Raw genomic sequence first — 20,180 nt, 5'->3', positions numbered from 1 at the left:
ACACAACACTGAAGCTGCGGGGCAATGTCCGCGTAAAGATTCTGAAAATTATTTTCAAGTGTAGCTTGATATGCGATACGAAATGTTTCTGGTAAATATATGTCCGCTCTGAGGCGTTGAAGTAATGGAAGGCTGAAAAGCGATTGTTTCTGTTTTATTTTCTGGGGACAATTTTTCCTATACGTTGCCCCTAAGACGCTTTTCTCCGGGATCATATTTTACGGGATCTTTTTTTTTTCAGAACAATTTTTTCCGGGACCATTTTTTCCTTCCGTATCCCATGTTGATGGATTGATTGATTGTATGTTTTAACCCGCCGACGCAACGGAGGCGATGAGGCGCGCCGTAGTGGAGGGCTCCGGATTAATTTTGACCACCTGGGGATCTTTAACGTGTGCCGAAATCTTCTACACACGGGCGTTTTTGTTTTTCGCCTGCATCAGAAAAGCGGCCGCCGCGGCCGGGAATCGAACCCGCGACCTCGTGCTCAGCAGCACAACGCCTTAGCCACTGAGCCACCGCGGCGGGTCCGTGGCTTGAAGTCGTTAGAATGAATCCAGTGTGCTGCTTCGGGGCGTTAAACTGGAGACATAACCTGCCAGTGATTTACGTGTGTACACACTCCTAGTTTTTCTTGACACCCCCCGTTTCCCGTGAATCTCTTTATTTTACTCATGTCAATTCTTCTAATAAACGTCTGGGCAGTTTTGTCAAGCCCCAGTAAAAGAAGGAGTGAAATACCACGTTATCATCCTTATGCGTCCAAAAATACGTCCAAAAAACTGTACACTGACCTTTTTTCGGAAAAAAAATGAATTAAAAAAAAAGCTTTTTTTCCAGATTACATAGAAAACACCGCATCCAGAGAAAAAGGGAAGCATACGTCACGGGGATGAGAATTTGGTTAGTAGACGACTATTATTAACTAGTTGACTGAAAAAGAAACAGTTTATATAGTTTATCTAGCCTCCCGCCTCCCCTGCTCCTTCCACCCCTCCCCCTCCCTCCCAGCCATTGAGACAACCCCCTCTGACAACCCCTGTAATCTGCTCCTGCTCTTTCGAATTTCGCCTGCAAGATTCGCATTCTGCCATCATGGCACCCACCAACTGACAAATGCTGCCCTCGCGTTGGCTGGCAAGCTAGCCGAGCCACCTCTGTACGCAGGTGCGGCGGTCTGGCCAACTGTAGCGGCTCGGCGGAAACCACCACCTCGGGAGGCACCCACGTGTTTCAATGCAGATGCGTTTCGCCACGCTGTGCGTGTATACCGCCACGTTTAGTCGCCGCCGCTCCGGACACCGGCAATGAACTGTGAAGCGCGCCGCACGCCCGACGCCCCCCGCCGTCGTTGGCGCAAACTGCTCGCGTTGTCGGAAACCAAGCAAGGGTAGTTGTCTCAGTTCTCACGTCGCCCCCCCGTCTACAGCGTTTCGCCGTTTCCCCACATTTCTCATTCTTCAGTTGTCGTTTTTTTTTGTTTTTCTTTTGTTTCCCGTGGGTATGTGCTTCGTGTTACCTCGAAGCGGGTCGGTGCGTCTTTTGTGTCACCGACTATCCTAATCCGCACTCATTCACGCGACCTTTTTTACGCGCGCGAACACGCGAGTTTCTTTTTCCTTTCTGCTCTCATTCCCAGGTAGCAGGCTTAAGGTGGACCGCAGGGAATGTGAGAACACGCTTGTCGTAATTGTACACTAAGCATCCAATTGTTTGGTCGTATTAACATAAACGTTTACACGCCCGTTTCCACTAGAAGACCAACAGCGTCACGTTCGTGCCAGGGACATACCGACTCGCCTCGTAGATAGATAGATAGATACTTTACGGTCGTTCCCTTTGAAGCGGGCGGGCGCCTCAGAATAGGGTCACGCGCCCTCTAGCGTTCTCTAGAGGCGACATTGCAATAACGCCTCTTCTTTGATGACGATAATAATAATAATAATAATAATAATAATAATAATCAATCAATCAATCAATCAATCAATCATGTTTATTTACGTGCCCAGGAACAGCCATAGGCCTGAGTGCTGGCGCACGGGTAGTTACATGAAAAACAAAATACAAGAAACATATAGCAAGAAACAAACAAGCGACAAGACACACACAAATTGAAGTAGTGAAAATGACAGAAATAAAGCACAGGCGGAGCCTGGGTACAGGTAAAAAAATAAAAAAAGAAGATGCCTATGTTGCTCTGCCCGTCGTAAAGGCCACACGACAGGCAGAGCAACAAAGTTTGACAGTAATACAACAAAAACAACGGCAAGAGTGTAGAGACAAATTAAGAAACGAACAAATGACAGTAAATAGTTTCAAACATAGGCAACTATCAGTTGGATAGACACAACCGCAGAGAAATCAAATTCCAGAAAAAAAAGAACGACAGACATATCATAGGTGTTTAACATACTGTATTCAACAGCGTTGTACGGTAAACTGTAAAGGATTTTTGAAAGATGTCAAGGCGTTCAAAGAAGCGGTTGTAACAATTCTGTATTCTGCGCACAGGAGAATGATTGGAGTTGCGCGCAGCGGTCAAGAACGGGCGATGCGACCTGGTGGGCCTTTGTGGTACACTAAACTCTAAACAGTTAAGCAGGTCTGCGCAAGAAAGGTCACCATGAACAATTTTGTGAAGAAATGTAAGGTCTGCACGCATACGTCTGCAGTTCAAGGAAGGGATGGAAGGGACTATGGATAAGTCAGAATCAGGATGAAAACTGTGATTGTGATGATGGTGCTTAAATATGGATAAAAACTTCTTCTGCACACGTTCTATTAATTCACTACTAGATTTGGAGATGCCGTTCCAGGCAACAGAAGCATATTCTAACTGTGGTATACATATTGCATTGTATAGCATTAGAAATGGATCTGGAGAAGAGAATTCCTTTGTAATCCGACACACATTTCCAAGGCTTCGGAGTGCTCGCCGGGTGATGAGCCTAATATGAGGAGAAAAAGAGAGGGTACTGTCGAAAAGCACCCCTAGGTCCCTAATCTCCTCAACCCTTTGCAGAGGAGCTCCCTCAATACTGTAGGAAAACAGCAGACGGTGGGTTTTCCGGCTGTAGGTGACAACCTTTGTTTTAGTGGGGTTTAAAATTAGGAAGTTTTTCCTGCACCAGACCGATAATTCCGACACATCCCTCTGCAAGGCACAGCAGTCCTGAACACCGCTAATGTGCCTAAATAGTTTGACATCATCAGCATAGAGAAGAAAAGAAGAGTTTGTTAACACTGTTGAAACATCATTGATAAAGACAGAAAACAATAATGGACCCAGCACGGAACCCTGGGGTACACCACTTGTTGCAGGGTAAACACTAGACTTTTTGTAGTTAACATCTACATAAAAGGCCCGGTCAAGGAGATAGTTGGACAACAAGGCAACAAGGCTTGCGTCTACACCGGACTTAGCAAGCTTGTTAATTAATAACTGATGGTTCACCACATCAAACGCCTTACTGAGGTCAAAATAAATAACGTCCAACTGGCCGTTTTCACAAACTGCAGCCGAAGCGTGTGTCATAAAGCTTGCAAGATTTGTGACCGTCGATCGACCCGAGAAAAAGCCGTGCTGATTTGGTAGCACAACGTTCTTGACGCAGGCAGCAAGAACTTTGTGCAGAGCTGACTCAAAGAGTTTTGAGGCGACACAAAGGAGTGAGATCGGGCGATAGTTAGAAACGGCTGACTTATCACCAGACTTAAATATTGGAAAAATTCGAGCGATCTTCCATGCACGAGGAAATTTACCTAAAAGTAAGCAGTTATTATAAATGGAAGTTAAGACAGGCACAAAAATGTTCCCGTAAGCCTTCATGAGGGCTGCTGGAATTCCATCTGCACCACAGGAAAATGATGGTTTCATCCGTTGAAGGCTGTCATTGACAATTTTTTCATCGAACCTAAGTGTGTTAAAATTAGAGTTATTAAACGATAGGCGTTCGTCGTTGCCATCTGGCAGTTGAAAGACAGAATGAAAGTACTGAGCAAAACTGGTGGCAACATCCTCGACCTCTTCACCATCGGAATTAAGCAGGCTAACATGTTCTTTAGACGCCTTAGAACGGCCGCGTACATACCTCCAGAATTCAGCCGGTTTCTGAGACGCAGCAGCCTCTAACGATTCTATATAGAGCTGGTGGTCACGCCGGTAGAGGATTTTACAAAGTGAGCGATACCGACTAAACTCCGCTTTCCACTTGTCAAGCCCAGAACGCTTGGCCTTTTTGTGGGCGCTATCCTTAAGTTTAAGCGAACTTCGAAGTTCTTTAGAAAACCAGTGGGGAAATTTGGAAGGAACAGGCTTATAACAAGGGATATACTTTTCCATGCCACTTCTGACTATTTCGGTAAAACGTCGAACCTGTTCGTCAACATCATTGACATCCAAAACACTAGACCATTCAGCAGATGAATAAAAGTGATACAGCCCAGCATAATCTCCACGCTTGAAAGCATATCGCGGGACTGAACAATTGTTAACACCGCCAGAGCGATGCTGGGTCGCGACCGAGACAGAGACAATAAGAGGGGGGTGAAACTTGTCGGGGTGCACAAGGGATATTTGGGATGCACAGACTTGTACGTTTTTTAAGTTTGAGAAGCACACATCTAGAACATTACCACAAGAGTTTTCTATGCGGCAAAACTGCTGCATGGAGGTGAACGACTGAAAATCTAATAGCATGCTGCATTTCTGCGCTGCATAATGGTTTTTGTGCTCAAAGGAAAGACTGTTCCAGCGAATACCTGGGGTGTTGAAGTCTCCAAGTATGATGAGCTTATGGTTGGAGTGTGCAATAATAATAATAATAATAATAATAATAATAATCAAACAATCATGTTTATTTACGTGCCCAGGAACAGCCAGAAGCCTGAGTGCTGGCGCACGGGTAGTTACATGAAAACAAAATACAAGAAACATATAGCACGAAACAAACAAGCGACAAGACACACACAAATTGAAGTAGTGAAAATGACAGAAATAAAGCACAGGGGGAGCCTGGGTACAGGTAAAAAATAAAAAAAAGAAGATGCCTATGTTGCTCTGACTGTCGTAAAGGCCATACGACAGGCAGAGCAACAAAGTTTGACAGTAATACAACAAAAACAACGGCAAGAGTGTAGAGTCAAATGATAAGACAAACAAATGACAGTAAACAGTTTCAAAAATAGGCAACTATCAGTTGGATAGACACAACCGCAGAGAAACCAAATTCCAGAAAAAAAAAAGAACGACAGACATATCATAGGTGTCTGTCACAGACACCTCACTGACATATCACAGACAATAATAATAACAATAATAATAATAATAATAGAATAAAGTTTATTCTGTCCACGGACGGGGCAGCCTACTGTAATCCAATCCATGTTGAGGGCCCGAGCAGGCTGCTAACGCCACCAATGAACTTGTGGTGATGGCACGTACACCAAGCTTATTGCTTCAAAGACTTTCTATGACCACCAAGGGGTAGAGGAGTTAATAAAATTTGTGAATGGTTGTGCATATATATGCGGTTACACACATAAGGCTTTCACTGCGTTCATAATAAATTGAAGGGGTTCGATCACCCTGACGAAGGTTGAGGAACACGCAAACCCTCAGAAGCTTGATGAGTCGACGTGCTTAGACCTCCCCCCCCCCCCTCCCCCCTCTCCCCCATTCTCTCCCTTGCCTGCCGCTCCCAACCCCGATTAAGATGAACACACAAGTTCGTGTTCTCGCAATGGTTAACGTTTATTAGCCTCTTTAGCTTCCCGGTTCCTGACAGCATGAACGGCCGCATAACCTGGGATAACTTTTCTTGTTTTCGCGCGGACAATTACAAAATAACTTGAAGCACACGCAAAGTACTTACCTCCAAAATTAATATATTTGCACTGATTTTGAAGGAATATGTGAAACAAAATACACCTTAGCTACATGCGGTAAAAATAATCAAAAGTAGTTCGTTATCACTCTGGCTTCATAGCTGATGTGTATTTAAGTGCCTTCAAAAATTAAACCTTTTTCTTCACTACAATGATCACTCTGTTGATGTTCACGTCAAGGCGATGACGCTGATGTTCGCCCAAGATCTTTTTTTTTAGAGCGTTTATTTTGCCACAGGGCATAGATAAGGGGTAGGAGTTGATGATGAGGAAAGTTTGTTAGATGAATATGTGAATGTTCTCTTCGCGTATAAAGTCTAGTAGGGAACGATGATGAGGCCCATATATCCATGCGTTGTATGCGGAAGCGTCGTCTACGTGGAGGCCCGTCGCCGCATGATGTCGCAGTCTCCGCAAAGCGAGGCAAGACCACAGCAAGTGGTGTATGTCGGCTATCGTTCCTGCCCTGCTTCATCAGAACCTACTCCTTCTGAATTTACTTGTCTCATTTTTTTAGCGAGTTTTCTGTCTCCTACTGCTCAGCCGCTCCTCGGTGGCCGTTCTGCTAGTCGAATATCTGTTAACTGCTGACCTGCTGTCTGTTTTCCGCCTCACAACGATCGCCCAACTACGCTTCTCTCAATTTGAGCCCTCTGACCGAGGCAACAAGAGTACCGTGTTGATTGCTGTAGTTAAGATGCATCGTACGCATGTGTTGGAGGACGGGACAGGGAAAATCAATACACGAGGCAAGTTGACGACCAGTGCTTGTCGCACGTACTTCTTTTGTCCGCCCTTTAGCTCGCTGCAGTACGGTATACGTTCCATAACCGTGACGCTCATTTCCTGTCCCTAAGCGACACTCCCACCATTTTTATTTTCGCGGCAGTTTTACGTAGCTGACGACTTTTTGAGCCGTCCAAACAACTGGCTCTTACGTCATACGGGTCGCTTCCTGTGGCCTTAGCAGTATCGCGCCCGTAGCAGCAGCATCATCATCATCATCATCATCACCACCACCACCACCAGCCTATCTACGCTCACTGCAGGGCAAAGGCCTCTCCCATTATTCTCCAATTGCCTCGGTCCTGTGCCAACTGTGACCAATTTATCCCCGCAAACTTCTTGATCTCATCTGCCCATCTAACTTTCTGCCGCCCCCTGCAACGCTTGCCTTCTCTAGGGATCCACTCTGTTACCCTTAATGACCAGCGGTTATCTTGCCTTCGCATTACATGCCCTGCCCACGTCCATTTCTTCTTCTTAATCTCAACTAATATGTCCTTAACACGTGTTTGTTCCCTGACCCACTCCGCTCTCTTCTTGTCCCTTAATGTAACACCTATCATTTTACGCTCCATTGCCCGCTGAGTCGTTCTCAATTTAAGTTGAACCCTCTTAGTGAGCCTCCAAGTTTCTGCCCCGTAGGTGAGTACCGGTAAGATGCAGCTGTCATACACTTTCTTCTTCAGCGACAATGGTAGGCTGCTATTCATTATCTGAGAATGTCTTCCATATGCACCCCACCCCATTCTGATCCATCTAATTATCTCTGCCTCATGGTTGGGATCTGGGGTCACAACTTGGCCTAAGTAGATATATTCGCGCCCGTATACGGCTCCCTCCATTGCCTGTGCAAAATATTAATGCTGTGGGGGGAAGGGGGGGGGGGGAGAAGTAGGGACAGATCCAGTTTTTTTTTTAGGAGAGGGCCAGCTTCTATTAGTGATGGTAATGATGATGGTGATGATGAAGAGGAGGAGGAGAGTAGCCTTTTTAACTCAGCAAAATTTTAGATAACCAAGAATACAAGAAAAAGGAAAAAAATTTTCTTGACTTCTTCTATAACCTGAGGGTTCTGGGGGTATAAATTCCAAAATCAAAAGGGGGGTTCAGGACATCCGGACTTCCCCCTCTGGATCCGCCAATGGGGGTGGGGGGGGGGGGGGGGGAGGGTGTAGGAGACGGATAACTCTTCCACATGCGTACGACCCTGAGGTGGCCTACATGCCACCCATAGAGTTTCATACTAATATATATTAGTATGAAACTCTATGATCCCACCCGCCTACATTCTTTAGGTGTTGTTGATGATGATGGCGCTAAGGATGTCGTCAACGGACGGAGTTTCCTACAGCCAGGCATGACTCTACATGATATTCTACGATCGGTCGCAAGATTGGTCCGCCGCGTTATGCAAGGACTAGAACTCATAACAGGACTCACACTTCCTGTGCTCAAAAAAGGCGCCAATTTCGAGATGTTTATTTTTCTGTTGCTGCTTGATGTAATTCAGCGCGTTCAGCATGTGCGCAGCATTGCTATCGTGGCATGGTGGTGCTTTATTGACAGTGCTGTATCACTCCTGCACCTCTGTTTTAGCTTTCTTTCGGGCTCGCCCTCACCCGCACATCATACGGCCTATTAGCGTATAGTACTAGTGCGGCAGAAAAACGGAACTTTTTGTTTCCGGAAACAAGGCTTGCATGTGCCTACAGCCCGGGTCCCAGTCTTGCTATAACATGTATGTCCACTAAAGGGAATATGAATGGTTAACTATAGTACAATCGACTGGTTACAGAAGAAGATTATATAAAAAGCTACAGACGGCTAATTTGTACCAGAAGTGACGTTCTGCCATGCTCACTGATTCTTGCTTTGTTGACGTGGGCTTCGGCGTCGGCTTTATTTGACATGCGAGGAGGGTGTGTGTGTTCGTATTATCACGTTTTTATACATTAAGCTTTCATTTGCGGGTGCAACGCTATGATCATGTTCACTCTGTTCTTGTCTTTTGTACACTTATTCTCTTCAGCAATGAGTGCGCACCAACTCGCCCAGCTGGTCATCCTGGTTCCCCCACCATGTCGCCTTTGACTCACCTACGGCGGGAACCCCTCCAATAGGCATGGGCCGTAAGTACCGCATTCCCTTTCAGGTGATTGGCGAATAATCTCGAAATGTCTGTTACTTTCAGGACAATTAACAATAAACACAAGGAAACTAAGTAAATGCAAATTCGTTAAGTTGAATTCTTCGTCAGAATGAATCGCTCCGATCTTTTTTTTTTTTTTTTTTTTCGTAGGAAAGCCACGGACCAGAGACGGCCGAGTCCCCGAGAAGCGGCAGTGTGCGGTATACCGTACAGCTTATCCTTCCGCGCGTGCCGCGCGCCTGCGCGCACGGAACCGAACCAAATCACCAAAGAACCACATGATCAAAGCATACGCCTTGTGCTGACCGGGATGGCAGTGCGGCGCGGTGCGCTTAGTGTGTACCCCGCGCTCTAATTAAGTGCCCGCCTCCCTTCGAAGGACACGATCTCTGCATGCAGGCGCCTTCCAAGCGCGTCCCGCCGCGGTTGCGCATACAGAAAGCCCCTTAATTAACCGCGCCACTCTCTTCTGGCCGCGCTGCTGCCACTGGCCATAGATCACCCCCGCCTCCAACAGTGTCTGCTGCAGGCGAGGTGTTAGCTGCAACGACTCCGTAACGAGTAGTGGCCGCGCCCGGCCTAATGGACGGACCGCAGTGCTCGGGAACCACCTATCCCCGCAACGGCACCCAGAAAACAACGACTGCGAATCACTTCGACAGCTCATTTATATCATACTTGATAGTTTTACTGCATCGCAGCGGAACTATCGATGTTGATTTACCGTCTCGGCATATAAGAATTCAGGGCACTACGCCCGGTCGTCCGCTGGCTTTGTCCTTTTGAAGGTGTTGACACCTCCTCTAGTTTACTCGACTCGCCGGTGCAGACGGTCGTTACACTCTGGCAATAACAAGTTCGCGGAAATTTTCTAATTTGCTTTTTCTTTATATTTCCGCCCACTACTTGGCCGCGTTTAGTCTTTATCATTTTCGGGGTGCGTAGCCGTCGTTAAGGTGGTTAGGGCGTTCGCTGCAGGTTGCCTTGAGGCGCGAAGACAGGCCCGTTAATACAAGGTGTTAATTAATGAGGCCGACAAAAGTAGTCGTCGTTGATGCGTGGGCGAGTTGGTTTTCCTTATGCTTGAATTCTCAGCGCAAAAAAACAACAAAGACGAGAGGGAGAGCGAAAAAGAGAGAATTGATACACAGGCGCTGATTTTAGCGTGTGTGTCTCGCGCTACGTGTCGTCCTTGTTTTTGTTTTTTGCGCTGTGATTCAAGAATGACAAGGGTAGACCTTACGAGGTATACGCTCGGAGGTGTGCGAGGTATACGCTCGCGCAAATGTTTGCGTGTCAGAAACGTGATCGAGCAAACAACTCTGTTACCAAATTTCTGTGTTTACGGAATTTTTTAATAGCAGAGCTACTTCGGCCGACACAAATCGTGTCCGTCCTACCCCAAGATCTCGAAGCCTCAATAAAAACACGCTTCCCGTGGTGGGGATCGAACCTGGGTCATTTGCGCTATGAAACTGGCGTTGGCTGTGAACAGTCGGGTCTCTGACGAAGGTGGAGGGGACGCCAGCTCTGCTGTTTCTTCAGCCTTGCACCATTAGTGCAAGCTGCGTTAATTTTTTTAAATTTCGGTAAGAGTGTTCATGAAGAATAAAAAATTCATAATGTCAAGTGACTCAAGTTCTTTTTGTAAAGGTGTAGAACAACACCTTATTAAGTTCTTTTCATGCAGTAATAGAAAAACACCGTGATAAACATTTCGTGGCTGAGCCCAAATAGACGGTGATTTAGGTGAAGTATAAATTTTGCTTTAGTGGGTCTACTTTAAGCACGGTATTTATCATACATCAAAATTTCATTTTCAAGACTAACTGCGTGAGGCAACATTTCTGATAACTGTTGTAGAGCACTGCACGGGTCTAATTTTAAGGCCCGAGCCCGGCCCGAGCCCGCTTCGCGAAGCCCGAGCCCGACCCGGGCCCGTAACACCTAGCCCGAGCCCGGTCTTAGCCCGAGCCCGGGCATTCATTAGTGAGCCTGGCCCGAGCCCGGCCTGGGCCCGCCATCTTAAGCCCAGGCCCGGCCCGGCCCGGTGATCTATTTTTTGGCCTAGGGAGGGCCCGCGCGTGTTTGACCAGGCCCGGTCTTTGACGCTGAAGAAAGTTTGTTTATTATATTCCGGGCGATCAGACGGAGCATCTGGTCTGTACAAGCACGTCATGAACTGAACGCAAAAAATAAGGGTTTAAAAGTGCACGTAGTTTAGCTTTCGCCGTCTGCCATATCGGCGTAATAATAGCTCGTATTCTTAGACCAGAGACACCATCACCTTTGATTACCAGACTCTTGACACGTGGTTGTCTCGGCCACAAGTTAGTATTGCTGGAATTTTTTGATCCGCATTTGAATCAACGAGTATGTACGCGCGTTGAAATACTTCACATGCAGTGGTCGTTAAGCGGTGGTGTTTCTCTGGCATGCGTGTTTGATTCCCGGCCACGGCAGCCGAATTTCGATTGGTGTGACATCTAAAACACACATATACATATATAGACATAGGTACACAGCTCCAGGATATCTGAATTAATTTCTTCCTCTCTTGGGCATTCCTTGTAATCGTATCCTTGGTATGTTATACACCAAAATATAAAATCTTGATGCAGTACAAGAAATGTCATTAAAATTGCAGTATAATGGCCATCAGACCTAGCAAAACACGTTTTTAAAACATCGCGTACAACTAACAGCAATAAGCGCGCAAAAAATAAGCCAAGAATATTCACTTTGATGCTCTTTTCTACATTTCACGTCGGACCTATTAACGGCCGTGCCTATAAATTCAAGCCCGAGCCCGGCCCGGGCCCACGGCGTCGAGCCCGATCCCGGCCCGGGCCCACGGCGTGGAGCCCGCACCCGGCCCGGGCCCGCCGAAAATCGACTTCGGGCGGCCCGGCCCGGCCCGCGGGCCGGGTCGAGCCCGGGCTTTCGGGCCGGCCCGGGCCCGTGCAGTGCACTAAACTGTTGTGCCACTAAAGGGTCAGTTCCAAAGGGCGTTGCGCCGGACAGGGGCGAGTAGTTTGACATAGATTGACGCACGGGCCATTGCCGCTTCCTGTTCAAAGTATTCCGACTAAATTGTCTGTTTGTCTAGCCCGACAACGTATCAAAATAATATCGATGCGTCGTTGACATCGAAGCTTTGTAACTTCTTCTGTGATTTTTGAACTGGAGTGAACTTTGAGCATATTTCACTCTAATTTTTAGCGCATGCTTCTGTGCATGCCATAAACTAAATGAGATTCATTTCGTTTCATACAGTAATAGGTATACAAAACTTTCGAGTGCCAGTCAATGGTAACCGAACTCATTCAGACAAAAAATAAATTGTCAATCTCTTTCGAAGGTATGGTTATGTGCGGTCTTTATTTTACGTGTTTTCACTATTAGGCATCATGACGAATCGTCTTCTTGGGAATACAACGTTAATCTAAGATAAAAAAAACACAGCAGATGCCACGCGTTATGCAGAGCCCGTACAGCTGTCTGTGAGTGAAACAAATGAATTGACCGTGGGGATTAGTGGCCGAGAAACACCCTGATGACCCTTATAGGTTTACGGTCCCTAGTATTTAAGTGGCAATGGCACTTGCTAAGCCTTTTATGTGCACGCTTATAATATATACTCCGCAGGCGTACGTAAAATCTCGCATGGAAAACTCCACGGACGTACTGAGAATAAAATAAATGCGCAACTATCACACGACTTGACGAGAGCAGACAGCGCAGCCGTTCAATATATGAAGGACGGGCCACGCCGAACTATAAGCACGTTTTCGCGAACACGTCGGTTGAACTGCTTCGTGACACCGCTGGTCGTGACACGCTCGCGGCGAAGCTCCTGGCGCCTATAGCGGCTTCACGCTCACGCACCGCAGGAAACGCGAGGTATATATACCGTCGCTTTTCCATAGTAGCAACGGTCGCCCCTTTTTAGCGAACCCACTCTCCGTTCTCACCAACGGGTGCGCTCTCTCGTTTACTGTTGATGGCCTCTTGTTTCGAAGTGCTCAGCAGCCAACCAATTCGACAATCTACTTCAGAAGGAGAGAATGCGAACACACGCGCGCAGCCAAACGCCGCAAGCGAATCTAGCGAGCGCGGAGCCTGGCAGCGGTGACTCAACTGACCGGCGCTGCATGTGTGGGCCGCACCGTCGGATCTTTTTTACGTGCGAGAAGGGCCACCGTTTCTGCTTCACTCCCTTTATAACGCGCTGATGGTTTCGCGTCGACGCGAAACCATCAGCCCGAAAACCAGCCCGCAACACGCCGTTTCTCGCACTCCTATCGCACACCATTCCAACCTTGCTTTGCTTTCTAGTGTCTCAATACAGTGGAACCTTGCTATAACGAAGTAGTATCGGGACAGTATTTTAGTTCGTTATATCCGATATTTGTTGTAACAGTATAGCTAAAAATTGGTGCAAAACAATCGGTAGTATGGCTCCCGCAAACATTCTTGATACAAAAACGCATTATTTTAATCTTCGAACCTACTATTAACCAAGTAACCCTTACCTTTTCCTTTGTGGCATTTCAAGCGCAATGAACCAGAACATGAAACGGGAAATTACAACAGAACGAAGTTCATTTGACAAAACAGACCTGCGTTCCTATTTTTTTGTTTTTCAAGAAAGGATGTGGTCTTTGTCTGGTGGCTACTCAAAGCACTGAGCAGGATGAAGTCTTCCACGGTGTCCCCGAACAAAGGGGCCTTTTCTACTTCTGCAGTTTCGGACGCCGGGAGTTTTTCTTCTCAGACTACTGGGCAAGTATTTCTTCGTTATATCCGATAGCGCACGCGGCTGTCGCAGTTTAACTTTCGTTATATAAGAATAAGGGTCATTGAAATGAAGCGTGACCGACCAAAGGTCCTATTTAGTTCGCTATAGCCGATAATTCGCTATATAAGTGTTCGTTATAACCAGGTTCAACTGTAGGTACATTTTCTCGCATGAGCGGTGGCATCGGCTGCCCATCGCCCCTTTCGTTATCCGCCAGCATCGGCATTTCGTCGCCGTCATTCTCATTCCATCCTTTTTTTGCGCCTCTGGGACGCCGGGAAACAGTCAGAGCTGTCGCTTCCAGAGAGAACGGCCTGTAACCCGAGAGAGGGGACGTCAAGCTCTGCTTGACGTCCCCTCTCTCAGCACGTGCTCTCTCGCCCTCTGTTCTTCGCTGTCTAGCATGCGTACTATCATGCGAACGGCAATTAAACTTCACGCTTCTATATCTCGGAGTACGGATTCGACGGAAGAATTCTAAAACTGAAAAGGCGTACAAACACGATTGCGTCCAACTTCTCAATAAAACATGCCTTCTTACTGCCCCCACTAAAAAGGTAATTATTCAATTTCAGTTAATTAAGCCACCTATATCAATAATTACCACCTAATTCTGTGTCCCCTAGAGCGCATAACCTCACTGTAGATGGGGTCTTCACGTAAATCGAAGCGCACAATTTAAAAAGAAACCTGTCGACTTAACTTTGATCTCCCTGTATTGACACTGAGAGCAGTGATTTGCGCCCCAGAGAGCGTTTCTTAACATCACCTGTAAATCACTCATCATCACTCAGGGGCATTAAGCTGCTTCTGCTTCTTTTGTACATAATCATCATTATCGTGTGTGGTTTGTTTCTCTGCGGCCAGTTCGCTTAAATAAACGGCTCTTCCTGTCAGGGGCAGGAGCCACCCGACGATGACATGTCGGTCCAGAGTTGGCTTAGTCGCCTTATAGATATTAAGAAAACTCATGACCTCCCTTTGGACCTAGACATTCCTTCAGAACCAGTCGACACGCGTTTGCAACATCTATGGGAGGCTTACACAAGCCTCCAAACGCGATGGCGCCGACAAAAACACAATCGCCGTCTACGACTAAAACTAGCCCGCCTCGATAAAACGATTGAGACTTACACAGCCGAATTAGCCCGAGCTCAGTGAAGGCAATTTTGCGACAGCATGAGAGGTAACCTCGGCATGCGTCGTACATGGGCTATTTTCAGGAACATGCTCGACCCAACCCACTGTAAAACGACTACCCGAAATCGTCTAACTACAATCATACACAAATTTGACGGAACCAACGAGCAACTTCTATCAAGACTCCGGGACCTATACCTAGCACAGGGTACTCAGGAGCCCCTCCCTGTTTACGGGGGCTCTGAAAACTCAGACATGGACCGCGCAATCACGGTTACGGAGGTTCGCGCCGCATTAATAAAAATTCGCCCGGGCTCGGCACCTGGGGAAGACGGCGTTACCAACAAGCTCCTTCGCAACCTGGATGATCAATCCATCGAGATCTTAACGCGCTCCCCCCCCCCCCCCCCCCCCCCCCCGAATGGAAGCACGCAAAGGTCTCGCTCATTCCTAAACCCGGCAAGCCTCTTGACCTCGCGCATCTCCGGCCCATCTCCCTCACCTCTTGTGTAGGAAAAGTCCTTGAACATGTCATTCACGCACGCTTGGTTCAGCATCTCAACCACACAGGACAATTCCCCCACACCATGTTCGGCTTTCGGGCTGGACTCTCCACTCAGGACGTTCACCTCCAACTAAAGCACGACATTATAACTCCACAGTCTCGTGTAGACTCTGCAGCGATACTCGCCCTCGATTTGCGAAAGGCTTTCGACCGAGTCTCCCACAAAGCCATTCTGCAAAACCTGACAGCCCTAGCCCCGGGGGCTCGTGCTTACAATTACATTCGCGATTTCCTTACCGATCGCAATGCAGTCCTTCAGACCAACGACCTGCGCTCTGACATAATACACCTACCCTCAATAGGTACCCCGCAGGGCGCTGTCCTGTCACCACTGTTATTCAATATAGCGATGATTAATCTCCCCCAGCAGTTGAATAACATACCATCCCTTCATCACAGTCTTTATGCCGACGACATCACCTTGTAGACGACCGGGGGCAGTGATGGGCACATTGAGGATACCCTTCAACAGGGAGCAGATGTCGTCGCTGCCTACGCTCGTGGCATTGGACTTGAATGCTCACCGGAGAAAACGGAGCTACTAATCCTTCCTGCTAAACGTACCAGCAGAGACACTTCTCCTCTCGACATTACAATCCGAGTTCACGAACAACCCGTTCCCCAGGTGCAATGCCTGAAGATCTTAGGCCTATACATACAGAGCAACCGTGCTAATACCACGTTCATAGCACACCTCACTTCTAAGGTGAATCAAACTATCAATCTCATACGTCGTTTAGCTACCCGAAATCAGGGGCTCAAAGAGGCAGAGAGCCTTCGGCTGATACAGGCTTTCATTATTAGTCGCATCACTTACTCTCTTCCCTACTTGCTACCTTCGCCCACCGAATTAGCTAAAATTAATTGTCTAATTAGGAAAATTTATAAAACAGCGCTGCAGGTACCTCAGAGCACATCCACTGCCCACCTTGAATCACGTGGTGTCTTTAACACCGCCGAAGAGTTGATTGAGGCGCATCTCTTGAGTCAGCTCACTCGTCTCACAGCCACGCTCTCAGGTAGAATGAGAATGCTTCTCCGACGGCTGCGCCTTGACAGTCCATTCCTTATCGACGCCCCCATTCCCATGAGCTAATAACGGTGAGACCCATACCACGCAATATGCACCCGGCGTTTCATCGAGTGCGCAGGGAGCACAGGGCGAGGACGTTAACCAATCGGTACCCAATCACCCCCTCCACCGTCTACGTCGACGCTGCGAGATACAGGAGCCGTTAAGCTTATTCGGTAGCGGCCATTAATGGCCCTTACGCCCCTCCGCTTGCTTCGCTTACTCTGTACACCAACTCCCCGGCGACCGCGGAAGAGGCGGCAGTAGCCCTAGCCTTTACCCTCAGGCCGTCCCCCTCCATCGTAATCTCCGATTCCAAAACGGCCGTTCAAAATTTCGCCAAAGGAATGATCTCGCCTTTGGCCCTCAAAATCCTTCTTCAAAATTCTCTCACCACCCCAGTCGAGCTGGTACGGACTCCGGCCCATACGGGTGTGGGAGGGAACGAGGCAGCACACAGGGCCGCTCGAGAGCTCACCGTCCGAGCTGGTCCTGGCCTTGAGCCCTTCCACGGAGCCCTATCAGCCCGCGACAGACTTGTTACCTTCAACGACATAACCTCGCACTACCGCCTCTCCCGCCGCCAACTACCCCCAGCCGCTCCGACCTTCTCCAACAAAGAGGAACGCCTATGGCGACTCACCCAGACACACGTACTCCCCTGCCGATATCGACTTCACCTAATCTACCCTTCTTTGTACCCCACCCCTTTGTGCCCCTACTGCGGGTCCCTCGACACCCAAGACCACTGCATGTGGCAGTGCCCCCAAAACCCATTTCCCCTTTCACAGACGGAGAGCACTGGGCGAAGGCGTTGTGCAGCTCGGACCGTGAGGTCCAGGCTAAGGTCATTCAGCGAGCTGCAATGGTCACCGGCCGGTTACCACCGCTGGTCACCCGCCACCCAGACTAGCCCCATGGGGCTCAAATAAAGTTTTCTCTCTCTCTCTCTCTCTCTCTCTCTCTCTCTCTCTCTCTCTCTCTCTCTCTCTCTCTCTCTCTCTCTCAATATTCACATAGGATACCAAGGCAGTTCCGGAGCAAGCGCCTATGGAGGCGGTCGCGGCGCTCCGTAACAGCGCTGGAAGGCGAGGAAGGGTTTCGTAGGCCAATGCTGCATGTCAAAGTTAACTCGAAGTCGTAAAAACCAGGGAAAATTTCGAGATAAACGGATTTTCGAGATAAGCAAAGTTGCGCTAATCGCCGGGAAAAATGAGCGCTCTTCAGAAAAATCACTACTACTTACCGGCTCTTCAGCGGCAGTTTCTAATCTTTCTTCTCGTGCAGGTTTAAAAGAGAAAAAAATAACATACAAGAGACTTTAACCGGCTGGGTTTTGCCGCACTGCCATTTTGCCGCACTGCCATTTTATTTAGCAGAGAAAAACTGCCTTTTTTTTCTAGCGTTAGCGACTTGCACTGCTTTGACGCCATGCTTGCCGCACTCACGCTAAGTTGCCGCTCCTCACAGTCAGCGAAAAATCCGTACCGCTCGCTTTGCGCAGATGAACGGAAATCACACCGACCTCAGGGAAAATCATGTGCACTGCACAAAGCGAACGAGACAAACACGCCAAGCGCGGGCAGAGGGCCTCCCTGGCCTCCCTGCTCAGCGCACGACATCACCATCTGGTGCTCCGGCGGCTGCGAGGGAAGAGTTGAAGAAGCTATGCAGGAGGCGATCGATGTGACCGAGCAGTACCTCCGCCCCACCGGACTTCGTTGCTCCCCCGCGAAGTCGGAGCTTCTGCTTTACAGAAAGGAGAAGGGAGGCAGACCCAAAGACTGGAAGCCAGTCTCCGAAAGCAACATCACTCTTCGCACCAGTGACGGGGGGCTGATACCCAGGGTCGACGTCATTCGGGTCCTGGGCATGTTTGTCGAATTCAACGGCGGGAATGGAACGGCTCTCCGCAAAATCATTGCAAAGACGGAAAACGCTTTCCAGCTCGTTCGAAGAATTGCGAACCGACACCGGGGCATGAAGGAGGACAATCTCCTCAGGCTGATCAATGCCTTCGTACTGTGCCACTTCACGTACACGATTTCCATGCACAACTGGCTCAGAGCGGAACGAGACAAGCTCAACGCTCTCATCCGTAAAGTAGTCAAAAGGGCTCTCGGATTGCCCATCAGGACTCATACAGAGGATCTCCTCAAGCTGGGGTTACACAACACTGCCGAGGAGATTGCCGAAGCCCAAGAACGCGCACAACTCGCTCGCCTGAACACCACAGCAGCAGGCAAACGCATCCTCGAAGAGCTAGGCTACCCTTCAGCAGGATCCTCGAGGAGCAGTACCCCGATCCCTAGGTGCATTCGAGAGAAGTTCATAGTGGCCCCCGTGCCCCGAAACGTGCATCCTGTCAACAACGAGGGCAGACGCAAGGCAAGAGCAGCAGCGATCCTCAAACAGATCAAGCAAAAAAACATTATAGCAAGCTTCGTTGACGCTGCGGAGTACAGCAATGGGAAGACCTTTGCCGTCGCTGTGGTCGACTGCAGCGGAAATATTTCTAACTGCGCTTCCATTCGCACATCAGACCCCCAAGTCGCTGAGCAAGTCGCCATCGCCCTCGCCCTGCTAGACGGTCGTGGGTCAGAGATCTACAGTGACTCCAAAACGGCAGTGAGGGCTTTTCAGAATGGCCGCATAGGTGAGCGAGCTGCTCGCCTTCTTAGCGTTTGGCGTACAGATGCTCTCACGCATCATTCAATTCACTGGTTCCCCGCTCATGTAGGATCTCTCGCGGGTGCTCCCCCGAACCTCAATGAGTCTGCTCACGAGGCTGCGCGCGACCTCACTGACCGCGCTTCCTCTGTAAGGAGAGCTGACTCGCCTCCCCCTTACGGCCACAGGGATGCTCCCGCTACTTATAACGAGGTCACGAAATTTTTCTACATGTCTAGAAGGGTCTTTCCACCCACTCACCCCAAGTTGAATAGGGCGCAAGCCGTTTCCCTTAGACTATTACAGACCTGCACATATCCGTGTTTGGCAGTTCTACACGAAGTTTACCCCGACGTATATCGCGACGACACCTGCCCGTCCTGCGGACAGACCTCTACTCTAGCTCACATGCTCTGGGAGTGCGGGTCCGCACACCCCAAGTTCAGCAAGGAGGAGTGGGACTCTCTTCTGCGTAGCCCCGCTCTAGACAAGCAAATCCTGGCAGTCCAGCGTGCCCGCGACCGGACCGGTGGGCTAGACCTGCCGATCCCGACGTGGGACTAGCCGGGTGCGCTACGAACTCGCGTCATCGCCGGACCCTCAATAAAGTTCTTTCACTCACTCACTCACTCACTCACTCACATGACGTGCCACAGGGTTGCTTGACAAAATTGATATGTCGCTGGGCTGAGACTTCGCGCACTTCGCGTTCGCGGAAAGCATCGACGTATGGCAGGCGCGGCTAAATAAGAAAAAAAATCGACGGACTTCAGGCGTGGCAGCATCGCGCGAATCTTGTGAAATGATCCGGCGGCGGAATTTTCGTTCCACTCCCAGTCAAGATTTCGAGTTATCCGCAATCCGACCCAGAAATACTTCGAGATAAAGGGAAAAATATACATGGGACGTATAGGAAAATGTTCGGTGCCGCGAAAAATTTCGACTTAGCCGATTTTTCGAGATGTGCGAGTTCGAGTTACCGAGGTATTACTGTAGTCCCGTCCCAGCGCTGTTTTCATTGATATGTCTTGCAACCGCCGCGACGGACCGCCGCAAGACCGCGCCGAGTTAGGCCTTGCCGGCCTTCGCCTCCATCCAAAGGAGCGGCTGC

The 20,180-nt window shown here is 48.8% G+C and overlaps 1 protein-coding gene across 1 annotated transcript; it reads left to right on the top strand.

The window, feature by feature from the left end:
* The first annotated feature begins 18,271 nt into the window (after nucleotides 1-18,271).
* On the top strand, nucleotides 18,272-19,633 carry LOC144147408 (uncharacterized). Its single transcript, XM_077679536.1, has one exon. It carries the CDS (start codon nucleotides 18,272-18,274, stop codon nucleotides 19,631-19,633), a length of 1,362 nt encoding a protein of 453 aa, XP_077535662.1.
* Nucleotides 19,634-20,180: the final 547 nt, after the last annotated feature.

Source organism: Haemaphysalis longicornis, unplaced genomic scaffold (genome assembly GCF_048455015.1).
Source record: "Haemaphysalis longicornis isolate Haplotype H1 unplaced genomic scaffold, Haemaphysalis longicornis Haplotype H1 scaffold_7, whole genome shotgun sequence".
Taxonomy (NCBI): Eukaryota; Metazoa; Arthropoda; class Arachnida; order Ixodida; family Ixodidae; genus Haemaphysalis; species Haemaphysalis longicornis.
Note: the sequence above shows the minus strand (reverse complement) of the source record. Positions and strands in the feature narration are given on the sequence as shown.